General features: G+C 36.9%; 1 protein-coding gene across 3 annotated transcripts in view; it reads left to right on the forward strand.

Annotated features, from left to right (window-relative positions):
- The first annotated feature begins 497 nt into the window (after positions 1–497).
- Positions 498–25,085, forward strand: part of TMEM244 (transmembrane protein 244) — a 45,434-nt gene continuing 20,846 nt past the window's right edge. The window contains exons 1-3 of one of the 3 annotated variants that reach the window (XM_009206112.4): positions 498–1,655; positions 15,474–15,559; positions 17,704–17,777. In XM_009206112.4, coding sequence (XP_009204376.1) covers positions 1,623–1,655; positions 15,474–15,559; positions 17,704–17,777 — 193 coding nt within the window. In that variant the 5' untranslated portion in view covers positions 498–1,622. The remainder of the gene's footprint in view (positions 1,656–15,473; positions 15,560–17,703; positions 17,778–25,085) is intronic. The other 2 variants (XM_009206113.3, XM_003898199.4) reach the window with 2 other exon arrangements.

The following is a 25,085-nucleotide window of genomic DNA, read 5'->3' on the forward strand; positions in this document are numbered from 1 at the left end:
CAGAGAAATGCAAATTAAAACTACAAAGTAATATGACTTCACCCCAGTTAAAATGGCTTTTATCCCAAAACAGGCAATAACAAGTGCTGGTGAGGAGGTGAAGAAAAGGAAACCCTCACACACTGTTGGTGGGAATGTAAATTAGTACAGCCACTATGGAGAACAGTTTGGAAGTTCCTCAAAGGAGCAAAAATAGGACTGCCATATGATCCAGCAATCCCACTGCTGAGTATATACCCCAAAGAATGGAAATCAGTCTATCGAAGAGGTATCTGCATGTCCATGTATATTGCAGCATGTTTCACAATATCCTAGATTAAGAAACAACATAAGTGTCCATCAACAGACAAGTGGATAAAGAAATGTGGTACAGGTGCAGAATAGAATTCAGTCAACGGAAAGAATGAGATCCTGTCATTTGCAACAGTATGGATGGAACTGGAGGTCCTTATGTTAAGTGAAATAAATCAGGCACAGAAAGACAAATTTCGTATGTCCCCACTTATTTGTGGGAGCTAAAATGGAAAACAATTGAACTCATGGAGATGGAAAGCAGAAGAATGGTTACCAGAGGCTGGGAAGGGCAGTGGGAGGAAAGGGGGAGTGTGGGGATGGTTAATGCATACAAAAAAGAGTTAGAGAGAATGTATAAGATCTAGTATTTGATAGCACAACAGAGTGACTATAGTCAATAATAATTTAATTGTACATTTGAAAATAACTAAAAGGGTACAATTGGATTGTTTGTAACACAAAGGATAAATGCTTGAAGTGATGGAAATCCCACTGACCTTGATGCGATCATTACATATTCAATGCCTATGTCAAAATATATCATATACCCCATAAATACTATGGGTATATTACTGTATTACTATGTAATCACAGCAATTAAAAATAAAAATAAAAATAATAATAGAGTTAGTGCCAGTAAAAAGATGAGAGAATGGATTGTAAATGAAGGGTTGGTTCTGGAGCCTCAGGACTCAGAGAGACACAGAGCTCCAATACTGCCTCCTGGCAGTTTCTGGAAAACATTCCACCACTGTACTGTGGCCATTATTTTAGAGTATGGGAATCCTTTTGTTTCCTAACAAAAAGTCATAATTTTTACATTTCTTTGTCATGATGTGAAAGGAACTGATGATTTCTTTCTCAGAACTCTGTGGCCCTTGTGAGTGAAACAGAGAGGACAGGCCATGCTTCAACATCAATGCAGCAGCATCCTTTGGAAACAATCTCAAGACCTAACTGAAAACCAATGTTTCTAATTTAAGTATGAGACAGTAATTACTCATACAGCCAGAGAGGATTCCAAGTCCCTGCCTATTTGCAGCACTATCTAAAAACAATCAACTCTTCTTTCAAATCTGACCAAACTACAAATGGTATGAGAACTCCGTCGTTTAATAAGGATGTTCATTTTGGCACTCAGCAGCTTACGCATGGCTCGCAGATGGCATCTGTCTCGTTTTGCGTAATCCAATCATCCTGCACTACTGCGTCTCACACTTAGTCTCCAGGAGTAATTGAAAAGCTCACGGTGACAATTGTGTCTTCTTCCAGATGTCATCGCTATAAGGAGTGGGGCTTTCATCACCTCCTTGACGTAGGATGTGTACATGGCTCTCCAGGTCAGAGTTGCTCCAAGCAAGGTAAAGAGAAATTACTTCTTTGCATTGCCTTTCAGTGGCTGCCTAGCACTGGTGTAAATGAATATGTTCTATAAATGGCCTCTCTGTCAGTGGGCAACTTGTTTCACTTTTGGCTGGGTACCATACAGAAAACATTCTGCTGCACGGCTTGTATCTTGTGGTAATAGGGCAATATAAAGGCACCCATGCCCAAGAAAGGATTCTAAAACATGTAAATAGTGGCTGTTTAGAAAGCACCATTTTATTCAGAGGTGAGCTCTCTGGTGTTAACACCTGCACGTCTGCTATCGTTTTCTGAAATCATGACAGTTTGTTCTCAATCTTTTTTTGTTTCTTTCTTTTTTTTTTTTTTTTTTTTTTACAGGGAGTGGTTTTTATTTTTGTAACTTCTAAAGGGTGTGCAAAATTTTAAAGGCAAAGTATTGAAACATTTCAAGCTGTAGGTTTGTTAGTTTCTTTCCCCACCCCCTCCCCCCGCCAGGCTAGTGTTACTAGTTGTGTTTTACTTCAGTGTAAAAATACCCCTTAAAAAAAAAAAATCAAAGAATCTAAAACAAGGAAATATGCAAAGCCTCAAAGCAGCTGTGTAAATTCACACAGGCTTTAGGCCTATAAGGAGCCAGGCTTAAGGGAATGATAGTGGAAATCAGATTTTTACTTAAAAATTAAATTACAATTACGAATGAGTGCTACATTCATTTTAGTAAAATATCAGCACCGTGTGTATTTCCTCAAGCTTTTTCTTTACACTGCCATCATTACCACGTATGTCATCAGTGAGTAATGTTGAGCATGACAACAGCTAAGAAAAATTTTCAAGGTCAGTAAAAACATTATTTCAGGAAAAATATTTATTAAAAACTTATTTTTAAGGGGTTTTTAAACTTCATAATTTATGCATAGATTTGGGATTGAACTAGCAATAATAACTTCTGCTGAAGAGATAAAAATTAAAAGATAAAATCCTTTCTCTTAAGTAGCTTACACAAAGAATGGGGGTTCTATATTTAGTCGGGGCTTACACACACACACACACACACACACACACACACACACACTGCAAGGAAAATATCCAGATAGTTGCTGCAGTTCCTCACTATCTTAGAATTATCTGAGCTTCATGTGTAGAATTACAGTCTTAGAACATTAGAATAATAGTGAATATGTTTGAAATAGATAGGTTGTTGACTATCTGGACTCTCATAATACATCCCTATAAGTTATGAGTTAACTCTTCTTTTAAGTGCTTGTTCACTGTCAGTATTATCAGCACAATAATTACCGATATGCTCATAAATTAATAGTAATAGCAAAAGTGACCATCTAGAGATAACTCGAATACTCAACAAACATTTACTGAGTGCATGCAATGTGCCAGGCATTGGGCTAATTAAATCCCCCCTATCTCTACACTTTAAACGAGAGAAAAGCTGACTCAAGGGAAAGAGTCATGGCCAAAGGCCATTTAACTAATTTGCTGTCTGGGAAAATAGCACAAGAACTGGGAAGAAAGCCCAAGTATGAGGACTGCTAAATTGTTCAGAATACAATGTATTCTACTCCTGTAGACGACATGTTTCATAACTATGTTAAACTAATGTAAACTTTCCTCTGTAAAACAAATGTTGTAAAAATCTCAGAAGCACAACACATGCCTGCATATCCTCAGGGCTGTTCACCTGAACTGGAGAATTTCATTCATTCAGGCAATTTCAGAGGGAACTACTTATCAGTAGGATGGATCCTTTCCTGTGATTCTACAGGTGAGAGAGTCATATCTCATGATTTCTCCAGGAATTGTCCAGAGAACTACAATGCAGGCTTTCCCATGGGGAGAAGAAAGCGAGAAAGTATTATCTATTGAGCACATACAGTACTTAATGTTAAGAATTGTACACGTGTTTAGAATACAAATCCCTTATGAAACTTTACCTATAGATGAGTAGAATGAAACTCAGAAAGTAAGCAGCCAATGTCACACACACATCTCCCCCACTGATTCAGATCACCGGGGGAGAAACTCCAGCATATCTGACTTAGAGTCCACATACTTTATTAATAGACTATGGTTCCAGCCAGGTGCGGTGGCTCATGCCTGTAATCCCAGCACTTTGGGAGGCCAAGCCAGACAGATCACTTTAGGTCAGGAGTTCAATACCAGCCTGGTCAACATGGTGAAACCCCATCTCTACTAAAAATACAAAAATTACCTGGCTGTGGTGGTGCACACCTGTAGTCCCAGCTACTCAGGGAGGCTGAGGCAAGAGAATCCCTTGAAGCCAGAGGCAGAGGTTACAGTGAGCTGAGATTGTGTCATTGTACTCCAGCCTGGGTGACAGAGCAAGACTCTGTTTCAAAAAGAAAAAAAAGACTATGGTTCCTACTATAGTGTATATAACATATATATAAAATATATGTTAGAGATACTATTCCATTCAATCAGATCAGAACAAATGAAAGAGCCATGATAATTAAAATAGAAGTAAAACTATCTCTATTTACAGTTGATATCATAGTATATATGGAAAATCCAAAACAACAATGAAAACACTAGCACAATTTTAAAAATCAGTAAGGTAATAGACTATTAAAATACAAAAATCAGAAGCCTTTCTATAAACAAACAATAGCTAGTTAGATAATGTAACAGAAGAGGAAACTTCAGTTGTATTAGTAGCAAAAAGAATTTATTTAATCATAAGCTTAACAGGAAGTGTGTAAAATCTATATGAGAAAAAAATTAACATACTCCTGAAAAATACAAAAGTGGACTTGAATAAGTTTGGAAATTTTTCTTGTTTTTGAATGGTACTCGTAAACATAATAAAGCTATCATTTATTCCCATCTTAATAAGTTTGGCATAATCTCAATAAAAATAACAAAGTTGTTTTTATGGAGCTAGTCAAGTAGATTTTGAAGTTTATATGAAAAAATAAAAATAGTTATGAGAACCCTAAAGAAAAGAAAAAGGAGAGGTGACTAGCCTTACTAGATATTTTTTAAACAGTTTTATTGAGGAATAAATTAATATACAAAAAGTGTACTTATTTAATGTATACAAGTTTATACATTTGAACATTTGCAATACCTGTGAGACCATCACCATAATTAAGATAATAGACATATTTATCACCTCCACAAGTTTCCTTGTAAACGTTATAAAGTTTCCTCGTGCTCCTTTGATGGTTTCCTGTGTGTGCATGCGTGTGTGGTAAGAACACTTAATGCAAGCTCTATCCTTTTAACAAATGCCTTGCCAGATATTAAAACATACTATAAAGCTTCTATAATTAAAACAGTGTGGTATTGATTCATGAGTAGATAGTTCAATGGAGGCGAATAGAAAGTTCACAAATAGACAAACGTGTATATGAAAATGTAGTAATGAAAAAGACAATATCCCATTGGAATGTCATAAAGCAAGGAAGTATAAAAATGATGGGGATATGTAAAAAGAACACAGGTGGTATCTGGTAGGTGCTCAAATTGATCAAACTTGGGATAATTTGGCCATCAACAGGAATCATGATGTTAATTAATTATGGCACACAGAAAACAAAAAAGATCATAAGTTATCAAAAATAAATGAATAAATAATAAATACATAAATTAATATGTAAGTTCAAGGGTAAGAAAGGAAATCTCTTCATGGAAGAATATCTACTGAAATGCAGAAGAAAAAATAAAATAAAACCATCGATTTATAATACCAATATAAATAATTGATTCAGACGAGATATGTTGATGAATGGCTAAAAAGTTTTGGGGGAACCGGGTATTTATATAGTCTCAAGTGTCACCCCACAGATTACTTATTAATTACAAATGATGAACAGTGCAGTGAAAATAGATCTAGTAGATATCACCTTTACCAAGTGATCAAACTGACCATCAGTAATAATGAAAGTCATATTTTACATCTTCTCATAAGATACAATGGGAAATGCACAATATTACCTTTGTAGAATTCTTCCCCAAAGAATCTGATCATGAGGAAACCATCAGACAAATTCAGAGTAGGTTACTAAAGAGACATGACAACCAAATGTAACATATGAAAATATGATTGATTCCAAAATTCTCAGATTTTGAGAACAATAGAGGAAATCTGAATATAAACTCTATATCAATAATATTTTATATCTTATATATATATAATATATATATTATTGTGTGTAGTAATAGTTTTGAATTATAGGAGAATGTCCTTTTTCCTGCATGTGAGAATTTGGGAAAAATACTTACTAAGTTCTTTGGAAATTTTGTCTTCACTTTCTGTCATTGAGAAATAAATGTATTATAGTGTCACATTAGCTTGACACTATATCCCACCGTCTTTGGCAAGGCTGTCTAGAACAGTATGCATTTCATCCACCAGAACAAGTAATTCATTTTTTAAAAAAGAAAAATATCTTCACTAACTTGATAGAACAATAGTGTCTATGAAGTTTGGCTATGTGTTTCTTTATTGTTAGTGAAGTAAAATATTACATTTGCTCGTTTTAATTGGAAATTTGTCTCTTGCCCATTTTGCTCAGGAATCCAGACCTGTGGCTGTCCCATGTGGAAATCCTCCCTGAGGGGAAACTCTAGGACAGGTCTAGGTTTCTGTTTGTCACCTAGACCAGTTCCTATATCCTCAGTAGTTATTTCCATTGTAATCACCTGAGAGGTTTGTTAAAATGCAGTTACCAGCGTTAAGAATAATAACCTTTGTGAACCGCTTAAAGGCCATGTATGTGGGCAGATGTTGAATATGAAGAGTCTGGACCATTGTGATTGTTCCTAGGAGCCTAGATCTTCATGAAACCTAGCTTATCTCTTTTCTGTGAGGTAGCTTTGCAATTACTTTTAGCAATTATGGATGCTTCTTGACTTACAATGGGATTACGTCCCAATAAACCTGTTGTAAAGTTGAAACATTGTTAAATTGAACCATTGTAAGTCAGGGACCAGCTGTAATCAGAACCGCAAAGCTTTTTGTTCTGACCAGGATTCAATAAATTTTATATACATTTGTATATACAATTGTAACTCTTTAAGTGAGTAGCTTTGTGAAAATCACTTAATTTCTCTAGGCCTCTGTTTTTTCATCTATAAAGAGGTGACTGTAATCCTAACTCACATGTTTAATCAGATGAGTGAGCTCATCTAGACAAGTACACAGTAAAGAGTCATATAAATGTTGGGTATACTTGCTTGTTCTAATTATTTTCTGTGTGATTATTTTGTCTCTTCTTACCTCTTCCTTTTTATCCCCAGGAAGTCTGAAACAGTTTTGGGCAGAATGTCAACACCTGATAATTATCTCCTGATTGGTGACTCTCTCACTGTACAGCAAAGATTGCTTTTATCTGGGGTACTGTTCAGTGTGGCCTGGACTCTGACCAATCGTAACTGATTCTACTTAAATAGCCAGAATGTCTGTAGAGCCATCCTTCTATTAATTCTAAAACTGTAACAAATCATCCAACAACTTATATTCTTTGAATACCTAATGTGTGTCAGGAACCACACCAGACACTACACATATATTAGTGAGCCAAATGGACACATCTCTTCCTCCCAGTCCCTTCTTAAATAAAATGAGGTAAGTAGCATAGAAAAAGTAGACCCTGTATCTTTTAGCAATTACTTGCAGAACCATAAAATAATATCTAGAAGACATCCCACTAGGGTGTTATTAAACGCAACAACAAGAAAAACTCGAGAGCTAAATGAAGAGAGGTGGCTCTGAGCTCCAGGAGAGTGGAATGAATGTGAGCTTTTCCTTTTTGAATTATGCCCCATCGAGCCAGTGTAGAAATTGGCAAGGCAGTTAAGTGAGTTACACTGCTGAAGTACTCAGCTCCACTTAAGCTCTGAATCCTTAGGGATGCCACCTGCACATACTCATATTCTATCCAGGTTCCAGCCTAGCCCTAGCAAAGATAGTGCTCATGGTTTTGGGAGATTCTAAGTGTGCAAATCAATAGCACTTTCCTCTATCCTTTTTTACATAGGTATAGCCGTTTCTTAATTTCAACTTATTAAAACTGCTTTAGTCTTTAGGGCAGTAGAAGGAAGGCTGGTATCAAAATATTTTGATCGAAAAAGATGACAAAGATGTAAAGACCAGTTGTAGCAGACCATTTTCTGAAAGCAACTTGTAAAAACATTCATTACATCATAAATGTGCACATTTTGCAGACTGGTGCACATTTATTTCATTTTCAGAATAGGATTGTAAAACAAAAAAAAAAGGTGGAAGCTTTTTAATAAAGAAATTGCAGTTATAATGATCTGTGTTTGAATATTATAAATCTTCAGACTAATGAGGGCTTTTTTGGGAGAAAAGAGAGTGTTAGGGAGCATACAGTAGAGACTAAGAAGCCAGGGGAACTTCTTGGAGGAAGTGAGGTATCAGTTTAGACCTGAAAAGATGAGTGGGAGTTAGTTTTCCAAAGAGAGGAGTTATTAATTCTAGATAGGGGGAACAGCATTGAACTTTTCCAGATATAGGAAGTACTTAAGAATGGCTGGAGCACCAAAGAGGAGAGTGAACACAAAGGAAATAACAGGACCCACGGGTGACTTTCTTATATGCACAAGATAATATTGTGAAATGTTCTTGTGTTTTCCTTTTCTACCAGTTCCTCCATTGGAGGTGATGCTGTGCCGGAGAATTAGATTCGGTGTAGTGGGAAAGCAATGAAGAGGAACAGTCAATGCTGTGGGTGCTCGTTTGTTTTTTCAACTTCCAAAATGAGCTCCATCAATAGACCGGAAAGAAAATTCCAGAGGGAGCTTGAATAGGCTCTGCAGGGATCTGCCTGAGGAGCACCAGATCTTGAGGGAGACGGTGAGGAGGTGGCTGGGGGAGAGGCTGAGACTGGATTGCAGGTTGTGGGGCTTGTGTGGAGAAGAGCTGGAGAAGGCAGGAGAAGGCTACCTAGAACGGTTTGTGGCTGGCGCCAGGGCGCTAAAAGGAAGGTGAGGCACTGTTTGCAGACAAACCCCTCGTAGAGCCCTGTTAACCTGCTGTTACTGGGGGAAGGTGTGTTTCTCCTTGCCAGTGGGCATAGCTACCTGCCTCTTCATTGCCCTTGTATAGTCCAGCAGAACAACACGCCCTCTGGTCCCTGGGACTTTGCTGAGTCCATGGACTTGCTCAGTGACCCTTTTCTCTTCATGCCAGCCCCATCTCAATGGGCCAGAGTACTTGTAAACCCCCTGAAACCGTATGTCCTTGACCCCAGAGGAACAAACAAGGCGAAGTGCCAGCTTCTGTGCTCCAGTGATAAAGACGGATCATACTTGCTGTCTGGCAGTGTTGTTGTGAGGATTAAAGGAGATAAGGTTTGCAAAGTGGCTAGCTTAGCGTCTCGCACATACAGGTATTAAGCAAAGGTTACCCCTTACCGCATCCCTCAGGATGTTCCTCAAAATTGTATTAATCAAAGCATGCTTTAAATTTTGTGAAGATGCTCACTGGTTGAATAAATTTATTGAAAAAAGGTATTACCAAAAAAGTAAACATATGCAAATTTAAATAAAATGGTATAATGAATCCCATTTATCCCTCACCTAGCTTCAAAATTATCAACTCCTATTCAATCTTGTTTCATCTTCATTTCCAGCTATTCTCTTATCTTTTTATTTGGAAACTAAGCCAGACATCATATTATTTCAACTGCAAACATGTCCTTATGCATCTCCAAAGACAACGACTTAGAAAAAAACACCATACCATTATCTTACCTTAAAAACGTAACAATAATTTTTTAACATTATTAAATATCCAGTCAAGTTTAAATAGCCAAATGTCTCATAAATGTCTTAATTTTTAAAAGTTTATTTGATTCAGGATCCAAATATATTTAAAAACATAATAAAAAGTTTGGCAGTAGCCAAATATCTAGACAGCTACAAATTCTGAATCTCACATATTGGCTTTTCCTAGAGTGCAGCAATAATATTGTATCATAATAAAATAATGCTCCCTCATTTGGACCGCATTATTAAGTGCTTTTACTTTGTTAATTCAATACAATTATTTATCCTGATCTCAACTTGGCCACTAAATAAAGGTGTGTCCTTGGGCTATTCACTCAACTTGTCTGAGTCACAGTTTTCATACTTTTAAAAACAGAGTGTTGAACTAAAATTGATTATTCATGCCAGGTGCAGTGACTCATACCTGCAATCCCAGCACTTTGGGAGGCTAAGGCAGGCAGATCACTTGAAGTCAGCAGTTTGAGACCACCCTGGCCAACATGGTGAAACCTCGTCTCTAGATAAAAATACAAAAAATTTGCTGGGCGTGGTGGTGGACGCCTGTAATCCCAGCTACTTGGGAGGCTGAGGCAGGAGAATTGCTTGAGCCTGGGAGGTGGAGGTTGCAGTGAGCCAAGATCATGCCACGGCACTCCAGCCTAGGTGACAAAACAAGACTCCTTCTCTAAATAAATAAATAAAGATTATTCAGCATGCTTTCATTGTGAACTTCTGGGTGGGGGCAGGACAGCACAGGGTTGAGAGGAAACATCCAGCAGATCTGGCCTGGAGCCCTGCCACATGTAGGCCACATGAGCTGGGATTAGTTCCTTAATCTCTCTTTGTCTCGGTTTCCAAGTCTGTGAAATGCAAATGAAAGACAACCAAACCCAGAGAGTTTTTCCTGTATGCATATAGTGGTGGGGCACAGGGAAGGGTGAATACAGTGAGAAAATATGAGTACAGTGATTGTCACGTAGGAATCCTCAATAAATAGTCAATATAGTTAGGCTATCAACTGGGGCCGGGGATGAGGAGATGAGGCTGGAGGACAGGCAGAGGTGAGAACTATCTTGTCCACTGTCCACACATGGCAATTTAGTACTTGAAATATGGCTAGTCTGAATTGAGATGTCTTGTAAATAAATTACCTTTTGTACTTCTAAGACGTAGTATGAACAAACAACATAAAATATCTCTATTTTTAATATTCATTTATGTCAAAATCATAATATCTTGGATATACTGTGTTAAATAAATATTATTAAAATTAATTTTACCCTATCAAAATTTTCATAAATGTGGCTATTAAAAAATTTAAAATTTCATATGTGGCTTGCATTGTATTTCTGCTGGACAGCACTGGGCTAGATTATGGATTACCATTCCAGTCATTTAGAACTGATAGTGCTCCCCTTATTGTCCAACCAATCAATAAAATTGAGTTGGAAAACTGGGAGATAGAGTCAACAGTTTCCGCTCCCTTGACCCCCACAAGTTATCCATTCTGTTTCCTTAATAGTTCACATACCTGTCCTCCTCTCCATTTCCATTGCAAACCCATTTAAATGCTTCCCCCGACCTAATGGCCCCTCTCTAGTCTATACTACTCCTTAAATCTTTCAGTCTCCCCAGGGCCTTCAGAGATATGCAAAATTCCTCATTAAGGCATAAACTTCCCTTCACCTCTGACTTCAGCTCTTTAAACCTCTCCTACCAAAACTCCTCTCCATCAAGTTTGGCTTCACCCAGGTCTTTGCAAGTGCTTCTTGTGCCTATGGACACCCCTGCCACTGCTCCAGCTCATCATAAGTAGAATAAGGGTTGAGTCAGAGCAGCACTTGCGTCTCAGCTCAGCAATTTACTGTTAAATGTTCAGAAAGTTACAAGAGCTCTCTGAGCCTCATTTTTTTTCTCTCTAAAAAAGGATTCTACCACTCAGAAGTTTTATAAGGATTAAATGAGGTAATGCAGATGTGATATCGTAACTCAAGAAAACCTACGATGAATGTTGTCAAAGATTTTCTGGGGAATGTTCATGCCCCCTTCACACACATGCATGGAAGCACACAAACACACACACGTAACCTACCCATTCTCTGCTGTTGTCTTGCTTGGGCTTACATAGCACTCCATACCCTCCTCAATTATACCTCTTCTCTTTGTATTGTAGCCATTTTTTCACTCATTCTTGCCTCTAGATCAGTAGTTCTCAAAGTGTGGTAATAGGTACAGCTGATGCAGCATCAGCTGGGAACTTGTTATGAACACAAATTCCTGGAACCCATCCCAGAATTACCAAATCAGAAACTCTGGGACTTGGGCCCTGTAATCTGTGTTTTAATAGGACCTTAATGTGAGTCTGATGCTTGTACATTTGAGAACAACAGCTCAACTGCATCTCTATGGCTTGGACCACATCCAATTTACCTTGCATTGCCACCCCACCCAGTAACTATTTGTCAAATGAAAAAATTGGAAGAATAAATCCTGATAATGATGTGAGGCCATAAAAGGATATAAAGCAGAGGAAGTGATGGTCTGATTGTTTTTTAGAAAATACTTACATTCCATAGACTCTGTAGGGTGTAGATTCGAGGAAGAACATACTAAAAGCAAATGAATTTGCTTATGAGAAAAGTATTATTTGAAAATCTAGACTTATAATTCAGGTAGAAAAATTGTTTACAAACATTATACCTTGCTTTTCCAAATATTTCTTACAAATCATTTTAAAATATATTATTTTGATATTATATTTATATTTAATGTTTTCTAAATTTGTCAGGAAAAGTAAGTGTATCTCTATGTAAAGTTTGTCAACAAATATATTGTCTCACAAATTATAATTTAATTTAAAAATGGTGCCAAATGTCTTATACAGATTTAGTATTTGTAGGTTTTCTGGGTATGTAGTACAATCCTCATGTTTGGATTATACAAGGGAAATTTTATAGTAAGTGAATGTATTAAAACATTAAAATGTTATTTAAATTTTAATATTAACAGAGATAAGAATAGTTTCATGGTTGAAAATACGTGTTAGTATAGAGACTATATATTATTCATCTTATTTTGGATTGAAATGAAATAAAGCAATCATCTAGAAAGATCTAAAGGCTATTAATGCTCAAATTAAAAGAAAAACAATTGATATATCAATACATGGTAGAAAGAATAAAGCAAACCCAAAGACACGTGACTCTTAAAAAAATTATAGTGCTGAAGAAGCTCCCAGCTGCTCCGTTTTACATACCCATCTCCCAGCAGCAAATTCTTATTCCAGCAGTTGGGGAAGAATTGAGCCAGTTGATGCATGGGCCTCAACTCAGGCAATACCTCCACATTTTCTTTTGACCTTCAAAGACCCTTTGCTACAAAATGAGGGCTTTTAGCTATTTCCGTATTGATTCCTTCCCAGTGGAAGATGTAGTTTCCTGCCCAACTCCTTCTTCCCTGCTAATAGAACTCCAATTTTTCTTTTATTGAGGCAGTAGGTGCCTGTCCCCGGAAGCGCAGTCATGATGTCATAAAGCTGCCATGGTAAACCCTTTTACTCTACCTGTGATTGTTCAGTAAGTGGACATGTGGCCCTGTGGCGGACAATGAGACATAATGGGAAGGCTGTTTGCGGCTTCTAGGAAGGATTTTTATTCTCTGATAAAAGAAAGACAGCTGTGGGAAGAAGGTCTCTTTTGTACACATTCCTTTTAAAAAATCATGTTGTGTCAGCTATCATGGAACCACAGGCTATGCAGGTCTTAGGGAGAGAATGAGGAGCATGGACAGGAGGGGACCAAGGGTTGAGGAAGGAGAGACTGAAGGTCATAAGGAAGGACAGATTAAGAGACAAGGAATGTGAAGGCCAGGCGCGGGGTTGCTCATGCCTGTAATCCCAGCACTTTGGGAGGCCGAGGCAGGCGAGTTTGAGACTAGCCTGGCCAACATGGAGAAACCCTGACTCTACTAAAAATACAAAATTAGCTGGGCTTGGTGGTGCATGCCTGTAATCCCAGCTACTAGGGAGGCTGAGGCAGGAGAATTGCTTGAACCTGGGAGACTGAGGTTGCGGTGAGCCATGATAGTGCCATTGCACTCCAGCCTGGGCAACAAGAGCGAAACTCTGTCTCCAAAAAAAAAAAAAAAAAACAGAGACAAAGACTAGGTGAGATCCTGAGGGTGAACTGGAGATAAGAATCAGCGAAGAGAGATGAGACTTGGTGAGCAAGGCTGGGGGTGGACATAGGCAAAGAGTAGGGAGTGTTGAGAATGGTGTGGGAGCAAGGGATGGGGGAAGACTCTGAAGGTCCCAGAACCTTGGAGTCCTGTTTTCTCATGGCCCTCTCAGGCTTCACATCCTACCCATTTAAAAATAGTTGGAAGAAGTAGGTTCTTGGTAGATCTGTAAATTTGGTCCATTCAGCCACTTGGTTGTGGTCTACTCTCTGCTAACTAGCTTCTCCTCTTGCCTCTAGCTGTGGGCTCCTTCTGTACCTAGGCAAGTGAAAATATGTGATCAGTTTGGTGAATTGGTCATTCAAGTAAAATTAATAATAATCCTAAAGTGCTGGAGTGTGGGTTAAGCAAAAATGGCTTTAAGATTCTAAAATAAAAGAATAAACTGAGTAAATTGAGCATTTCTCATGTGAAATGCTGCGACCTTTATTATAGTCATAAGGATATCTTTGAAAAGGTTAATAGCGAAGTTTGGCACATTTTTGATTGTTTGTTGGCTTTTTAAGTATTTCTTCATGTGAATTGCCTATTTATATACTTTGTCCATTTTTCTATTGGTTTGTCTTTTTCTAACATTTGTGTGAGTTTATATATTATAGATATCAATCCTTTTCCTGTGATATATATTGCAAATATTTTCTCCCAACCTATTCCTTGGCATTTAAGCCTATAATCCCCTTGAAATTTATTGTGGTATCTGGTACAAGACTGAAATCTAATGGGATTTTTCTGTTTAGAAGTTAGACTATTTTCACAAGACCATTTGTCAAATAATCTTTCCAATTCTCATTAATCTGCAGTGCTTCTTTCTTAGGTCTCAGATGTGGAAGAGTCCATTTCAGGACCATCTATTGTGTTTTACCAAATTGCTCTGTAAATTCTTGTACAGAGGTTTAATTATTGTGGTATTATGTGGGTTTTTTGTTAATATTATTTGGAATTTACCTGTTCTCATCTTTCTATAGGTTGGTGCAAAAGTAACTGTGGTTCTTGCCATTATTATTATGACTGGCAAGATTATATTATTATCACAGCTGAGGTTTAGAGTCATTTTGTCAAGTTAAAATACAAATATTGGTATTTAGGAAGTTTGTTCCAGTAAATGGAGCGTAAGTGATATGGATTTGTATATTGCATTAATTCTTGGTGCAAATGTGTGAGATGGTAACCTCTTCAGCTAGCAACATTTTAAAAATATGTAGTGTTTTATAAATTTGTCAGGAAAAGTCAGTGTATCTCTATATAAAACTTGTCAACAAATATATTGTCTTACAAATTATAATTTAATTAAAAAAATAGTTCCAAATGTCTTACACAGATTTAGTATTTGTAGGTTTTCTGGGTATGTAGTACAATCCTCATGTTTTTTGATTACACAAGGAAAATTTTATAGTAAGTGAATGTACTAAAAAATTAAAATGTTATTTGAATTTTAATATTAACAGAAATAAGAAAAGTTTAATGGTTGAAAACACATACTAATATAGAGACTATATATTATTCATCTTATTTTGGATTGAAATGAAAGCAATCATCTAGAAATATCTAGAGGCTATTAATGTTCAAATGAAAAGAAAAACTAACTGATTTCAATACATGGTAGGAAGGATAAACCAAACCCAAGACACATGACACTTAAGAAAATTATACCGTCGAAGAAGCTCCAAGATGGACACTTTGAAGTCCTTCCCATCCCATGGGTCCTTAAGCAATACAAGGCTAGCCAGCACTATCTAGTAATCATTCATCATCTTTTGCCAAACTAGTTACCAAAGACCATGTGAAAAATCCCAGGCTCTTGGACCTCACATCTGTTTTCTCCACAGGTTGTTTTGCAGAAGCTTCTTCTGTGTGTCATCCTGTTCTACACCGTGTACTACGTGTCCCTGAGCACGGGGTGCGTGTTGTTTGAGTAAGTAGCACATTGTCTTCAAACAGAATTAAAAAGCTAACATTGAATAGGAAAGACTTTTATAGTTAACGTTTCATATGTCTTTATGGATTAGAGGATGTGGATTTTTTTTTAAGACATAGTTTCTTACTTTTGTTTATTTTTTATTTTTTGGTAGAGATAAGGTCTCACTATGTTCTAGGCTGGTCTTGAACCCCTGGCCTCAAATGATCCTCCTGCCTTGGTCTCCCAAAGTGCTAGGATTACAGGCATGAACCACTGCATCCAGCCTACTTTCATTATTTAAGTGAAAATAGGCAAATGTTCTATCTCTGAAAATGATAAAAGTAACAATCATGAAATGAAGTGGATAGAATCAGTTAGGACTGTTTCTCTTACCTCTTTGGAGGATGTTCATGGAAAGAAAGTGAGCCCATCACTCCCTGGTCTGGTATTGAATCAGAGAAGGCTTGAACAAGAAAGGCGCTTAAAGATCATCCACATCCAATTTAAATAATTTCTGTTAGGTTGGAGATAGCTTTTGGGAGGCAAGAGACCCAAGTTCTTACTAACTTTCTGAATCATCTTGACCAAACTACAGTGTATCTCCTATTTCAGTGCCTTCATTTGTCAAATGGAATAATCCAAAAAAGAGTTATTATGAGAACAAAATGGGATAATACACGTATTTTAATGGTATTGTTTTTATGTAAGTGTAAAACGTATTTTTTCAGGTAATTTTTTGTCTTGCTATGGTTGAATTTTGTCTCTACAGATTTTGGCTGCCAATATATTGGTTGCCTTGAGATTCATTATGTGTATTTACAAATGATTTCTTAGAAATTGAGTGCTTACACAATTTAATTTTATTGTGCAAGCAAGGAATTCTATTTTAATGTGCAAATTAATAGCAATATGCAACTATCAAAAAATAATGGTACCAGTGTTTGCAATGGAAAGAATGTTACTCAGCATGCTTGCAGGCAAGCCCATGGAGGAAGTATCTGGCGCTCACATGCAGCCTCAGCCTCTTTGCTGGGACTGGAGATGGTGAGGCTATGCCCGGGGCAAGGAGAAGGCAAGACTCTGTAGGATTCTCTGAGCATTCAAGGGTTTGTAGTTAACATGAGTCAGAGGTGAGGAATTTGAAGTAATTAGACCTTAAAGCTTCAGGAGGCAGCAAACTGGTTGGCCAGCTGCACACAACTACAAACTTGGGTATAGTAAAAAGTCCAGTTGTGTGCTTTATAGTCTCAGATTTTAGAACAGGAAGGGAACTCAGAGATTAATCTCTTCAACTTACAGATAGGAAATTGGATCCCAGAGAGGTTAGGTGACTTGCCCAAGTTCATGGTTATAGCACCACCGGGATTAGAACCTGTATCTTGTTGCTTTTCAAGCCTCCGCTGTCTCCATGGTATTACATTCTCCTTCCATGTTTGATGGCAGGAAATACCAAGATTCTAGCTGAGATATCAAATAAAATTAAGTCCACTTGGTGGACAAAGTGGAACTTAATTGGACAAAGAAGACAATGTGGACAAAATGTTATTTGACTGTCATCCAAGTCAGCCAGTTTTTAAAAACTCTTTCTTTTTAGCTCACTTCATTTTTTTCTGCTTAGCAAGTTTTTTTATATAAATGGTATCATATAATAGGTGTCATTTTATAACTTTTTTCAACATTACATTTCAAAAATATATCCATGATGAGATGTATTTAGCATTTTATTAATTCTAACTGCTACAGTAGCTCACTTAATCTTAAAAAATATGTTATAGCACCATTTGGGTGAACCTATTTTACATCTGTAGAACTACTGGTTTGGCCCTAAAGTGAGCTTACATTTTGTAGCTAGACATTGCCTTGTCCCTTGTTACCTTTTTTCCCTCTCACCTAATGATTGATCTGAAAGTTTGCTGTAACTGTTACCACAACTTGTAATTCTAGCAAGAAGAGTGAGACGTTTGAGTCAGAAAAAAATTCTATAGAGATTATTATCTTCACCGGTGATTTCTTCCCATTTCAGCCGTTTTGAAATGTGCCATAATGTGGGTAAATCGAGTAACTTATCCTTGTATGAGAATAGTAATATGCGTTGCTTTGATGTGCAGTTATGAACTGCTTCATCCAGAGTAAACTGTTTTCATTTATAACATCTTTAGGGTGCATGAGTTGGATGTCCTGGCACCATTTGATTTCAAAACAAATCCCTCATGGCTCAACATAAACTATAAAGGTAATTGTTTTAATTTAAAATTCTTATCAATTAGTGAACAAAATGCCACTAAAAATAAATTTTTTAGTAAAAAAATTTTAAATATCAGGCCTATCTCGCAGTCATCTATGTATTTTATCTGACTTCAAAAATTAATTAGGAAAAGTGCTATCAAAAATTTTAAAGTTGTAATTCCTTGGAGGTGGAATAAGATGGAATAAGTGGAGAAAAGGAAGGAGAATTCTTATACAAATTTTCATTTCATTGTATTGGGGGTGAATTTTTATTCATTATTTTTAAAGAAAAGGAAGAATAATAACTTAATGTGTTGATGTAGAAAAATATTTGTGAGATATAAAATAGAAAATTAAATACAGCAAAAGAGTTCATATAATACAATTTCATTTTTGTAGCATAAAGTAAAATACATGGTGTCAGTGATAAGAAGTCTGGAGAATTATGCAACAAATTGTTATCTCCCATTTGGGATGACAGAGAACTTTCATTTTCTACTTTGTATATTTCTGCTTGGTTTTATTTTTCTTCCCAAAATAGTAGAGAACTTGTTGCAGAAGAAAAACAATAAGAAAGAATACACTAAGGCAAAATTTGTCTCTCTTAAATTTGGCATTTTTGTTGAATAGTTATTAATTAATATCTAGTATGTTCATTAACCTTATGTATATTAATAATTACACCTATGTACCTTGAATATATGTAAAATATTCTTGTTTGGGGGCTCTTCATGGTGAGTTTCCTACATCTTTAGAAAAGTAAAATTTTAATGTGTTCTATCATAAAATAAAACATATTAATTAATGAAAGTTTAGAAAATATCTACAAGCAGAAAAAAGTAAAATAAATCATATACTTACATTCTATATACAGTAATTACTCTTAATATTCTGTTAAGTTTTTCCCTATTCTTGTTTTTTAATGTATTGTCAATTCCTTAAATCATACAATTCACTAGAAAACCATTGGAGAATCTTTTTGGGGTACAAATATGCAAATACAGAAAAATTGCTGGAGGCCAGTGAAATGGGATTTCTAGTATAATTTGTATAGGAAACTTGTTCAGTTAGAGTTACTGAATTGAAATAGAAAGCTTTAGAACAGCCTCCTCAAATGGGTATCCTTTTTTGGTGCCATTATTGATTCAATTTTGGATAGCAAAGCATATGTGAGAACGAGATACTTCGATTCTGAGGTACAAGCGGTCTAACACTTTATCTTAACTTTCAGGCACTTCCCTAGCTTTTACCAACACTATCCACAAACGATTAAAAAATATAGTCCCAGTAAAGAGTCAGGTATGGTCCATGTGTGTGTTTTGGGTCAAGGGAGAGATTGAACACTCAACTGTCATTATTTAATTCTAGTCTTTGGGTCAGTCATTAAAGAAAGGGCAATATCACAGGCTTATTGGAGAAGGCTGTGTTTTTTCATAGTGGAGACCAGTGATGATCTTTTACATAGCAGGGATTAGTGAAGATCCCCAAAATGCCTGGCAGAGTTTACAGTCCTCCTTTCCTCTCATGAAACACAAACATTTGTACAAAGATATCAATAAACCCTCAGCCTATTAAATCTTTAATTTTGGGCTTGGGGAGATAAATGTCATAACTCTTCAAAGTTGTTGCTCTGAGAATCTATACTTGTCTAATCTCAGAGATATTAATAAATTATAAGAGTAATCTTAGAGACTTTGGCATGTATTTATTATGGTCAGGTTTTGTGTAGGTTTCAATAATTTTGTCACCCAAGAGATCAGTTTTAGCAAGGACACTGGAAAGTGTGAGTCCAGTTAAAACACTCCAATTACTAGTATATTTCCTCTGCATCGCAGAGAATAGTTTGCAAATTTCTTTCATTTTACATTAAAATCCTCCCAACAACTTTTTGAGATAAATAATACTCCATATTCCAATTTATGGAGAAGAAAACAGACTTATCTAAAAGTTAAAATCCTGCTCAACATCTTATAACTCTTTTTTATTATTATTATATTTTAAGTTCTAGGGTACATGTGCACAATATACAGGTTTGTTACATAGGTATACATGTGCCATGTTGGTTTGCTGCACCCATCAACTTGTCGTTTACATTAGGTATTTCTCCTAATGATATTCACTCCCAGCCCCCCACCCCCCGACAGGCCCCAGTGTGATGTTCCTCGCCCTGTGTCCATGTGTTCTCATTGTTCAACTCCCACCTATGAGTGAGAACATGCGGTGTTTGGTTTTCTGTTCTTGTGATAGTTTGCTTAGAATGATGGTTTCCAGCTTCATCCATGTCCCTGCAAAGAACATGAACTCATCCTTTTTTAAGGATGCATAGTATTCCATGGTGTATATGTGCCATATTTTCTTAATCCAGTCTATCATTGATGGACATTTGGGTTGGTTCCAAGTCTTTGCTATGTGAATAGTGCCTCAATAAATGTATATGTGCATGTGTCTTTATCGTAGAAAGATTTATAATCATTTGGGTATATGCCCAGTAATGGAATTGCTGGGTCAAATGGTATTTCTAGTTCTAGATCCTTGAGGGATTGCCACACAGTCTTCCACAATGGTGGAACTAACTTACACTCCCACCAACAATGTATAAAAGTGTTCCTATTTCTCCACATCCTCTGCAGAATCTGTTGTTTCCTGACTTTTTAATGATCGCCATTCTAACTGGCATGAGATGGTATCTCATTGTGGTTTTGATTTGCATTTCTCTGATGACCAGTGATGATGAGCATTTTTTCATATGTCTGTTGGCTCCATAAATGTCTTCTTTTGAGAAGTGTCTGTTCATATACTTTGCCCGCTTTTTGATGGGTTTGTTTTTTTCTTGTAAATTTGTTTAAGTTCTTTGTAGATTCTGAATATTAGCCCTTTGTCAGATGAGTAGATTGCAAAAATTTTCTCCCATTCTGTAGGTTGCCTGTACACTCTGATGATAGTTTCTTTTGCTGTGCAGAAGCTCTTTAGTTTAATTAGATCCCATTTGTCTATTTTGGCTTTTTTTGCCATTGCTTTTGGTGTTTTAGTCATGAAGTCTTTGCCCATGACTATGTCCTAAATGATATTGCCTAGGTTTTCTTCTAGGGTTTTTATGGTGTTAGGTATTACATTTAAGTCTTTATCCATCTTGAGTCAATTTTTGTATAAGACGTAAGGAAGGGATCCAGCTTTCTACATATGGCTAGCTAGGTTTCCCACCACCATTTATTAAATAGGGAATCCTTTCCCCATCTCTTGTTTTTGTCAGGTTTGTCAAAGATCACATGGTTGTAGATGTGTGGTGTTATTTCCAAGGCCTCTGTTCTGTTCCATTGGTCTATATCTCTGTTTTGGTACCAGTACCATGCTGTTTTGGTTACTGTAGCCTTGTCGTATAGTTTGAAGTCAGTGTGATGACTCCAGCTTTGTTCTTTTCACTTAGGATTGTCTTGGTTATGTGGGCTTTCTTTTGGTTCCATATGAACTTTAGAGTAGTTTTTTCCAATTCTGTGAAGAAAGTCATTGGTAGCTTGATGGGTATAGCATTGAATCTATAAATTACTTTGGGTAGTATGGCCATTTTCATGATACTGATTCTTCCTATTCATGAGCATGGAATGTTCTTCCATTTGTTTGTGTCCTCTTTTATTTTGTTAAGCAGAGGTTTGTAGTTCTCCTTGAAGAGGTCCTTCACATCCCTTGTAAGTTGGATTCCTATGTACCTTATTGTCTTTGTAGCAATTTTGAATGGGAATTCACTCATGTTTTGGGTCTCTGTTTGTCTATTCTTGGTGTATAGGAATGCTTGTGATTTTTGCATGTTGATTTTATATCCTGAGACTTTGCTGAAATTGCTTATCAGTTTAAGGAGATTTTGGGCTGAGACGATGGGGGTTTCTAAATATTCGATCATGTCATCTGCAAACAGAGACAATTTGACTTCCTCTTTTCCTAATTGAATACCCTTGATTTCTTTCTCTTGCCTGATTGCCCTAGCCAGAACTTCCAACACTATGTTGAATAGGAGTGGTGAGAGAGGGCATCCCTGTCTTGTGCCAGTTTTCAAAGGGAATGCTTCCAGTTTTTGCCCATTCAGTATGATATTGGCTGTGGGTTTGTCATAAATAGCTCTTTTTATTTTGAGATACGTTCCATCAATACCTAGTTTATTGAGAGTTTTTAGCATGAAGGGCTGTTGAATTTTGTCAAAGGCCTTTTCTGCACCTATTGAGATAATCATGTGGTTTTTGTCATTGGTTCTGTTTACATGATGGATTACATTTATTGATTTGAGTATGTTGTATCCCAGGGATGAAGTCGACTTGTTCCTGGTGGATAAACTTTTTAATGTGCTGCTGGATTCGGTTTGACAGTATTTTATTGAGGATTTTTGCATTGATGTTCATCAGAAATATTGGCCAAAATTTCTCTTTTTTTGTTGTGTGTCTACCAGGCTTTGGTATCAGGATGATGTTAGCCTCATGAAATGAGTTAGGGAGGATTCTCTCTTTTCTATTGATTGGAATACTTTCAGAAGGAATGATACCAGCTCCTCTTTGTACCTCTGGTAGAATTCGGCTGTGAATCCATCTGGTCCTGGACTTTTTTTGGTTGATAGGTTATTAATTATTGCCTTAATTTCAGAACCTGTTATTTGTCTATTCAGAGATTCAACTTCTTCCTGGTTTAGTCTTGGGAGGGTGTATATGTCCAGGAATTTATCCATTTCTTCTAGATTTTCTAGTTTATTAGGGTAGAGGTGTTTATAGTAGTCTCTGATGGTAGTTTGTATTTCTGTGTGATCAGTGGTGATATCCCCTTTATCATTTTTTATTGTGTCTATTTGATTATTCTATCTTTACTTCTTTATTAGTGTTGCCATCAGTCTGTTTTGTTCATCTTTTCAAAAAACCAGCTCCTGGATTCACTGATTTTTTGAAGGGTTTTTCATGTCTCTATCTCCTTCAGTTCTGCTCTGATCTTAGTTATTTCTTGCCTTCTGTTAGCTTTTGAATGTGTCTGCTCTTGCTTCTTTAGTTATTTTAATTGTGATGTTAGGGTGTCGACTTTACATCTTTCTTGCTTTCTCTTGTGGTCATTTAGTGCTATAAATGTCCCTCTACATACTGCTTTAAATGTGTCCCAGAGATTCTGATACGCTGTGTCTTTGTTCTTGTTGGTTTCAAAGAACATCTTTATTTCTGCCTTCATTTTGTTATGTACCCAGTAGTCATTCAGGAGCAGGTTGTTCAGTTTCCACATAGTGGTGCAGTTTTGAGTGAGTTTCTTAATTCTGAGTTCCAATTTGATTGCACTGTGGTCTGAGAGACAGTTTGTTGTGATTTCTGTTCTTTTACATTTGCTGAGGAGTGTTTTACTACCAATTATGTGGTCAATTTTAGAATAACTGCAATGTGGTGCTGAGAAGAATGTATATTCTGTTGATTTGGGGTATAGAATTCTATAGATGTCTATTAAGTCCACTTAGTGCAGAGCTGAGTTGAAGTCCTGGGTATCCTTGTTAACCTTCTGTCTTGTTGACCTGTCTAATACTGACAGTGGGGTGTTAAAGTCTCCCAATATTATTGTGTGGGAGTCTAAGTCTCTTTGTAGGTCTCTGAGGAGTTGCTTTATGAATCTGGGTGCTCCTGTATTGGGTGCATATATATTTAGGATAGTTAGCATTTCTTTTGAATTGATCCCTTTAGCATTATGTAGTGGTCTTCTTTGTCTCTTTTGATCTTTGTTGGTTTAAAGTCTATTTTATCAGAGACTGAGATTGTAACCCCTGCTTTTTTTGGTTTCCATTTGCTTGGTAGGTCTTCCTCCATCCCTTTATTTTCAGCCTATGTGCGTCTTTGCATGTGAGATGGGTCTCCTGAATACAGCACACCAATGGGTCTTGACTCTTTATCCAATTTGCCTGTCTGTATCTTTTAATTGGGGCATTTAGCCCATTTACATTTAAGGTTAATATTGTTATGTTTGAATTTAATCCTGTCATTATGATGTTAGCTGGTTATTTTGCCCATTAATTGATGCAGTTTCTTCATAGCGTCGATGGTCTTTACCATTTGGCATGTTTTTGCGGTGGCTGGTACCGCTTATTCCTTTCCATGTTTAGTGCTTCCTTCAGGAGCTCTTGTAAGGCAGGCCTGGTGGTGACAAAATCTCTCAGCATTTGCTTGTCTGTAAAGGATTTTATTTCTCCTTCACTTATGAAGCTTAGTTTGGCTGGATACGAAATTCTGGGTTGAAAACACTTTTCTTTAAGAATGTTAAATAGTGGCCCCCACTCTCTTCTGGTTTGTAGGGTTTCTGCCAAGAGAGCTGCTGTTAGTCTGATGGGCTTCCCTTTGTGGGTAACCTGACCTTTCTCTCTGGCTGCCCTTAACATTTTTTCCTTCATTTCAACCTTGGTGAATCTGACAATTATGTGTCTTGGAATTGCTCTTCTTGAGGAGTATCTTTGTGGTGTCTCTGTATTTTCTGAATTTGAATGTTTGTCTGCCTTGCTGGGTTAGGGAAGTTCTCCTGAATGATATCCTGAAGAGTGTGGTTTCTAACTTGGTTCCATTCTCCCATCACTTTCAAGTACACCCTTCAAACGTATATCTGGTCTGTTCACATAGCCCCATATTTCTTGGAGACTTTGTTCATTTCTTTTCAGTCTTTTTTCTCGAATCTTGTCTTCTCACTTTATTTCATTAATTGACCTTCAGTCACTGATATCCTTTCTTCCTCTTGATCAAATCGGCTATTGAAGCTAGTGCATGCATCACAAAGTTCTCATTCCATGTTTTTCAGCTCCTTCAGGTCATTTAACATCATCTCTACACTGTTTATTCTAGATTAGCCATTCATCTAACCTTTTTTCAAGGTTTTTAGCTTCGTTGCGATGGGTTAGAACATGCTCCTTTAGCTCGGAGAAGTTTGTTATTGCCAGTCTTCTGAAGCCTACTTCTGTCAACTCGTCAAACTCATTCTCCATCCAGTTTTGTTCCCTCTCTGGCAAGAAGCTGTGATCCTTTGGAGGAGAAGAGGTACTCTGTTTTTTAAAATTTTCAGCTTTTCTGTTCTGGTTTCTCCCCATCTTTGTGGTTTTATCTACCTTTGGTCTTTGATGTTGGTGACCTACAGATGGGGTTTTGGTGTGGATGTTCTTTTTGTTGATATATATGCTATTTTTTTTGCTTTGTTAGTTTTCCTCTAACAGTCAGACCCCTCAGCTGTAGGTCTGCTGGAGTTTGCTGGAGGTCCACTCCAGACCCTGTTTGCCTGGGTATCTCCAGTGGAGGCTGCAGAATGGCAAATATTGTTGCCTGATCCTTCC

This window comes from Papio anubis, chromosome 6, assembly GCF_008728515.1.
Source record: "Papio anubis isolate 15944 chromosome 6, Panubis1.0, whole genome shotgun sequence".
Taxonomy (NCBI): Eukaryota; Metazoa; Chordata; class Mammalia; order Primates; family Cercopithecidae; genus Papio; species Papio anubis.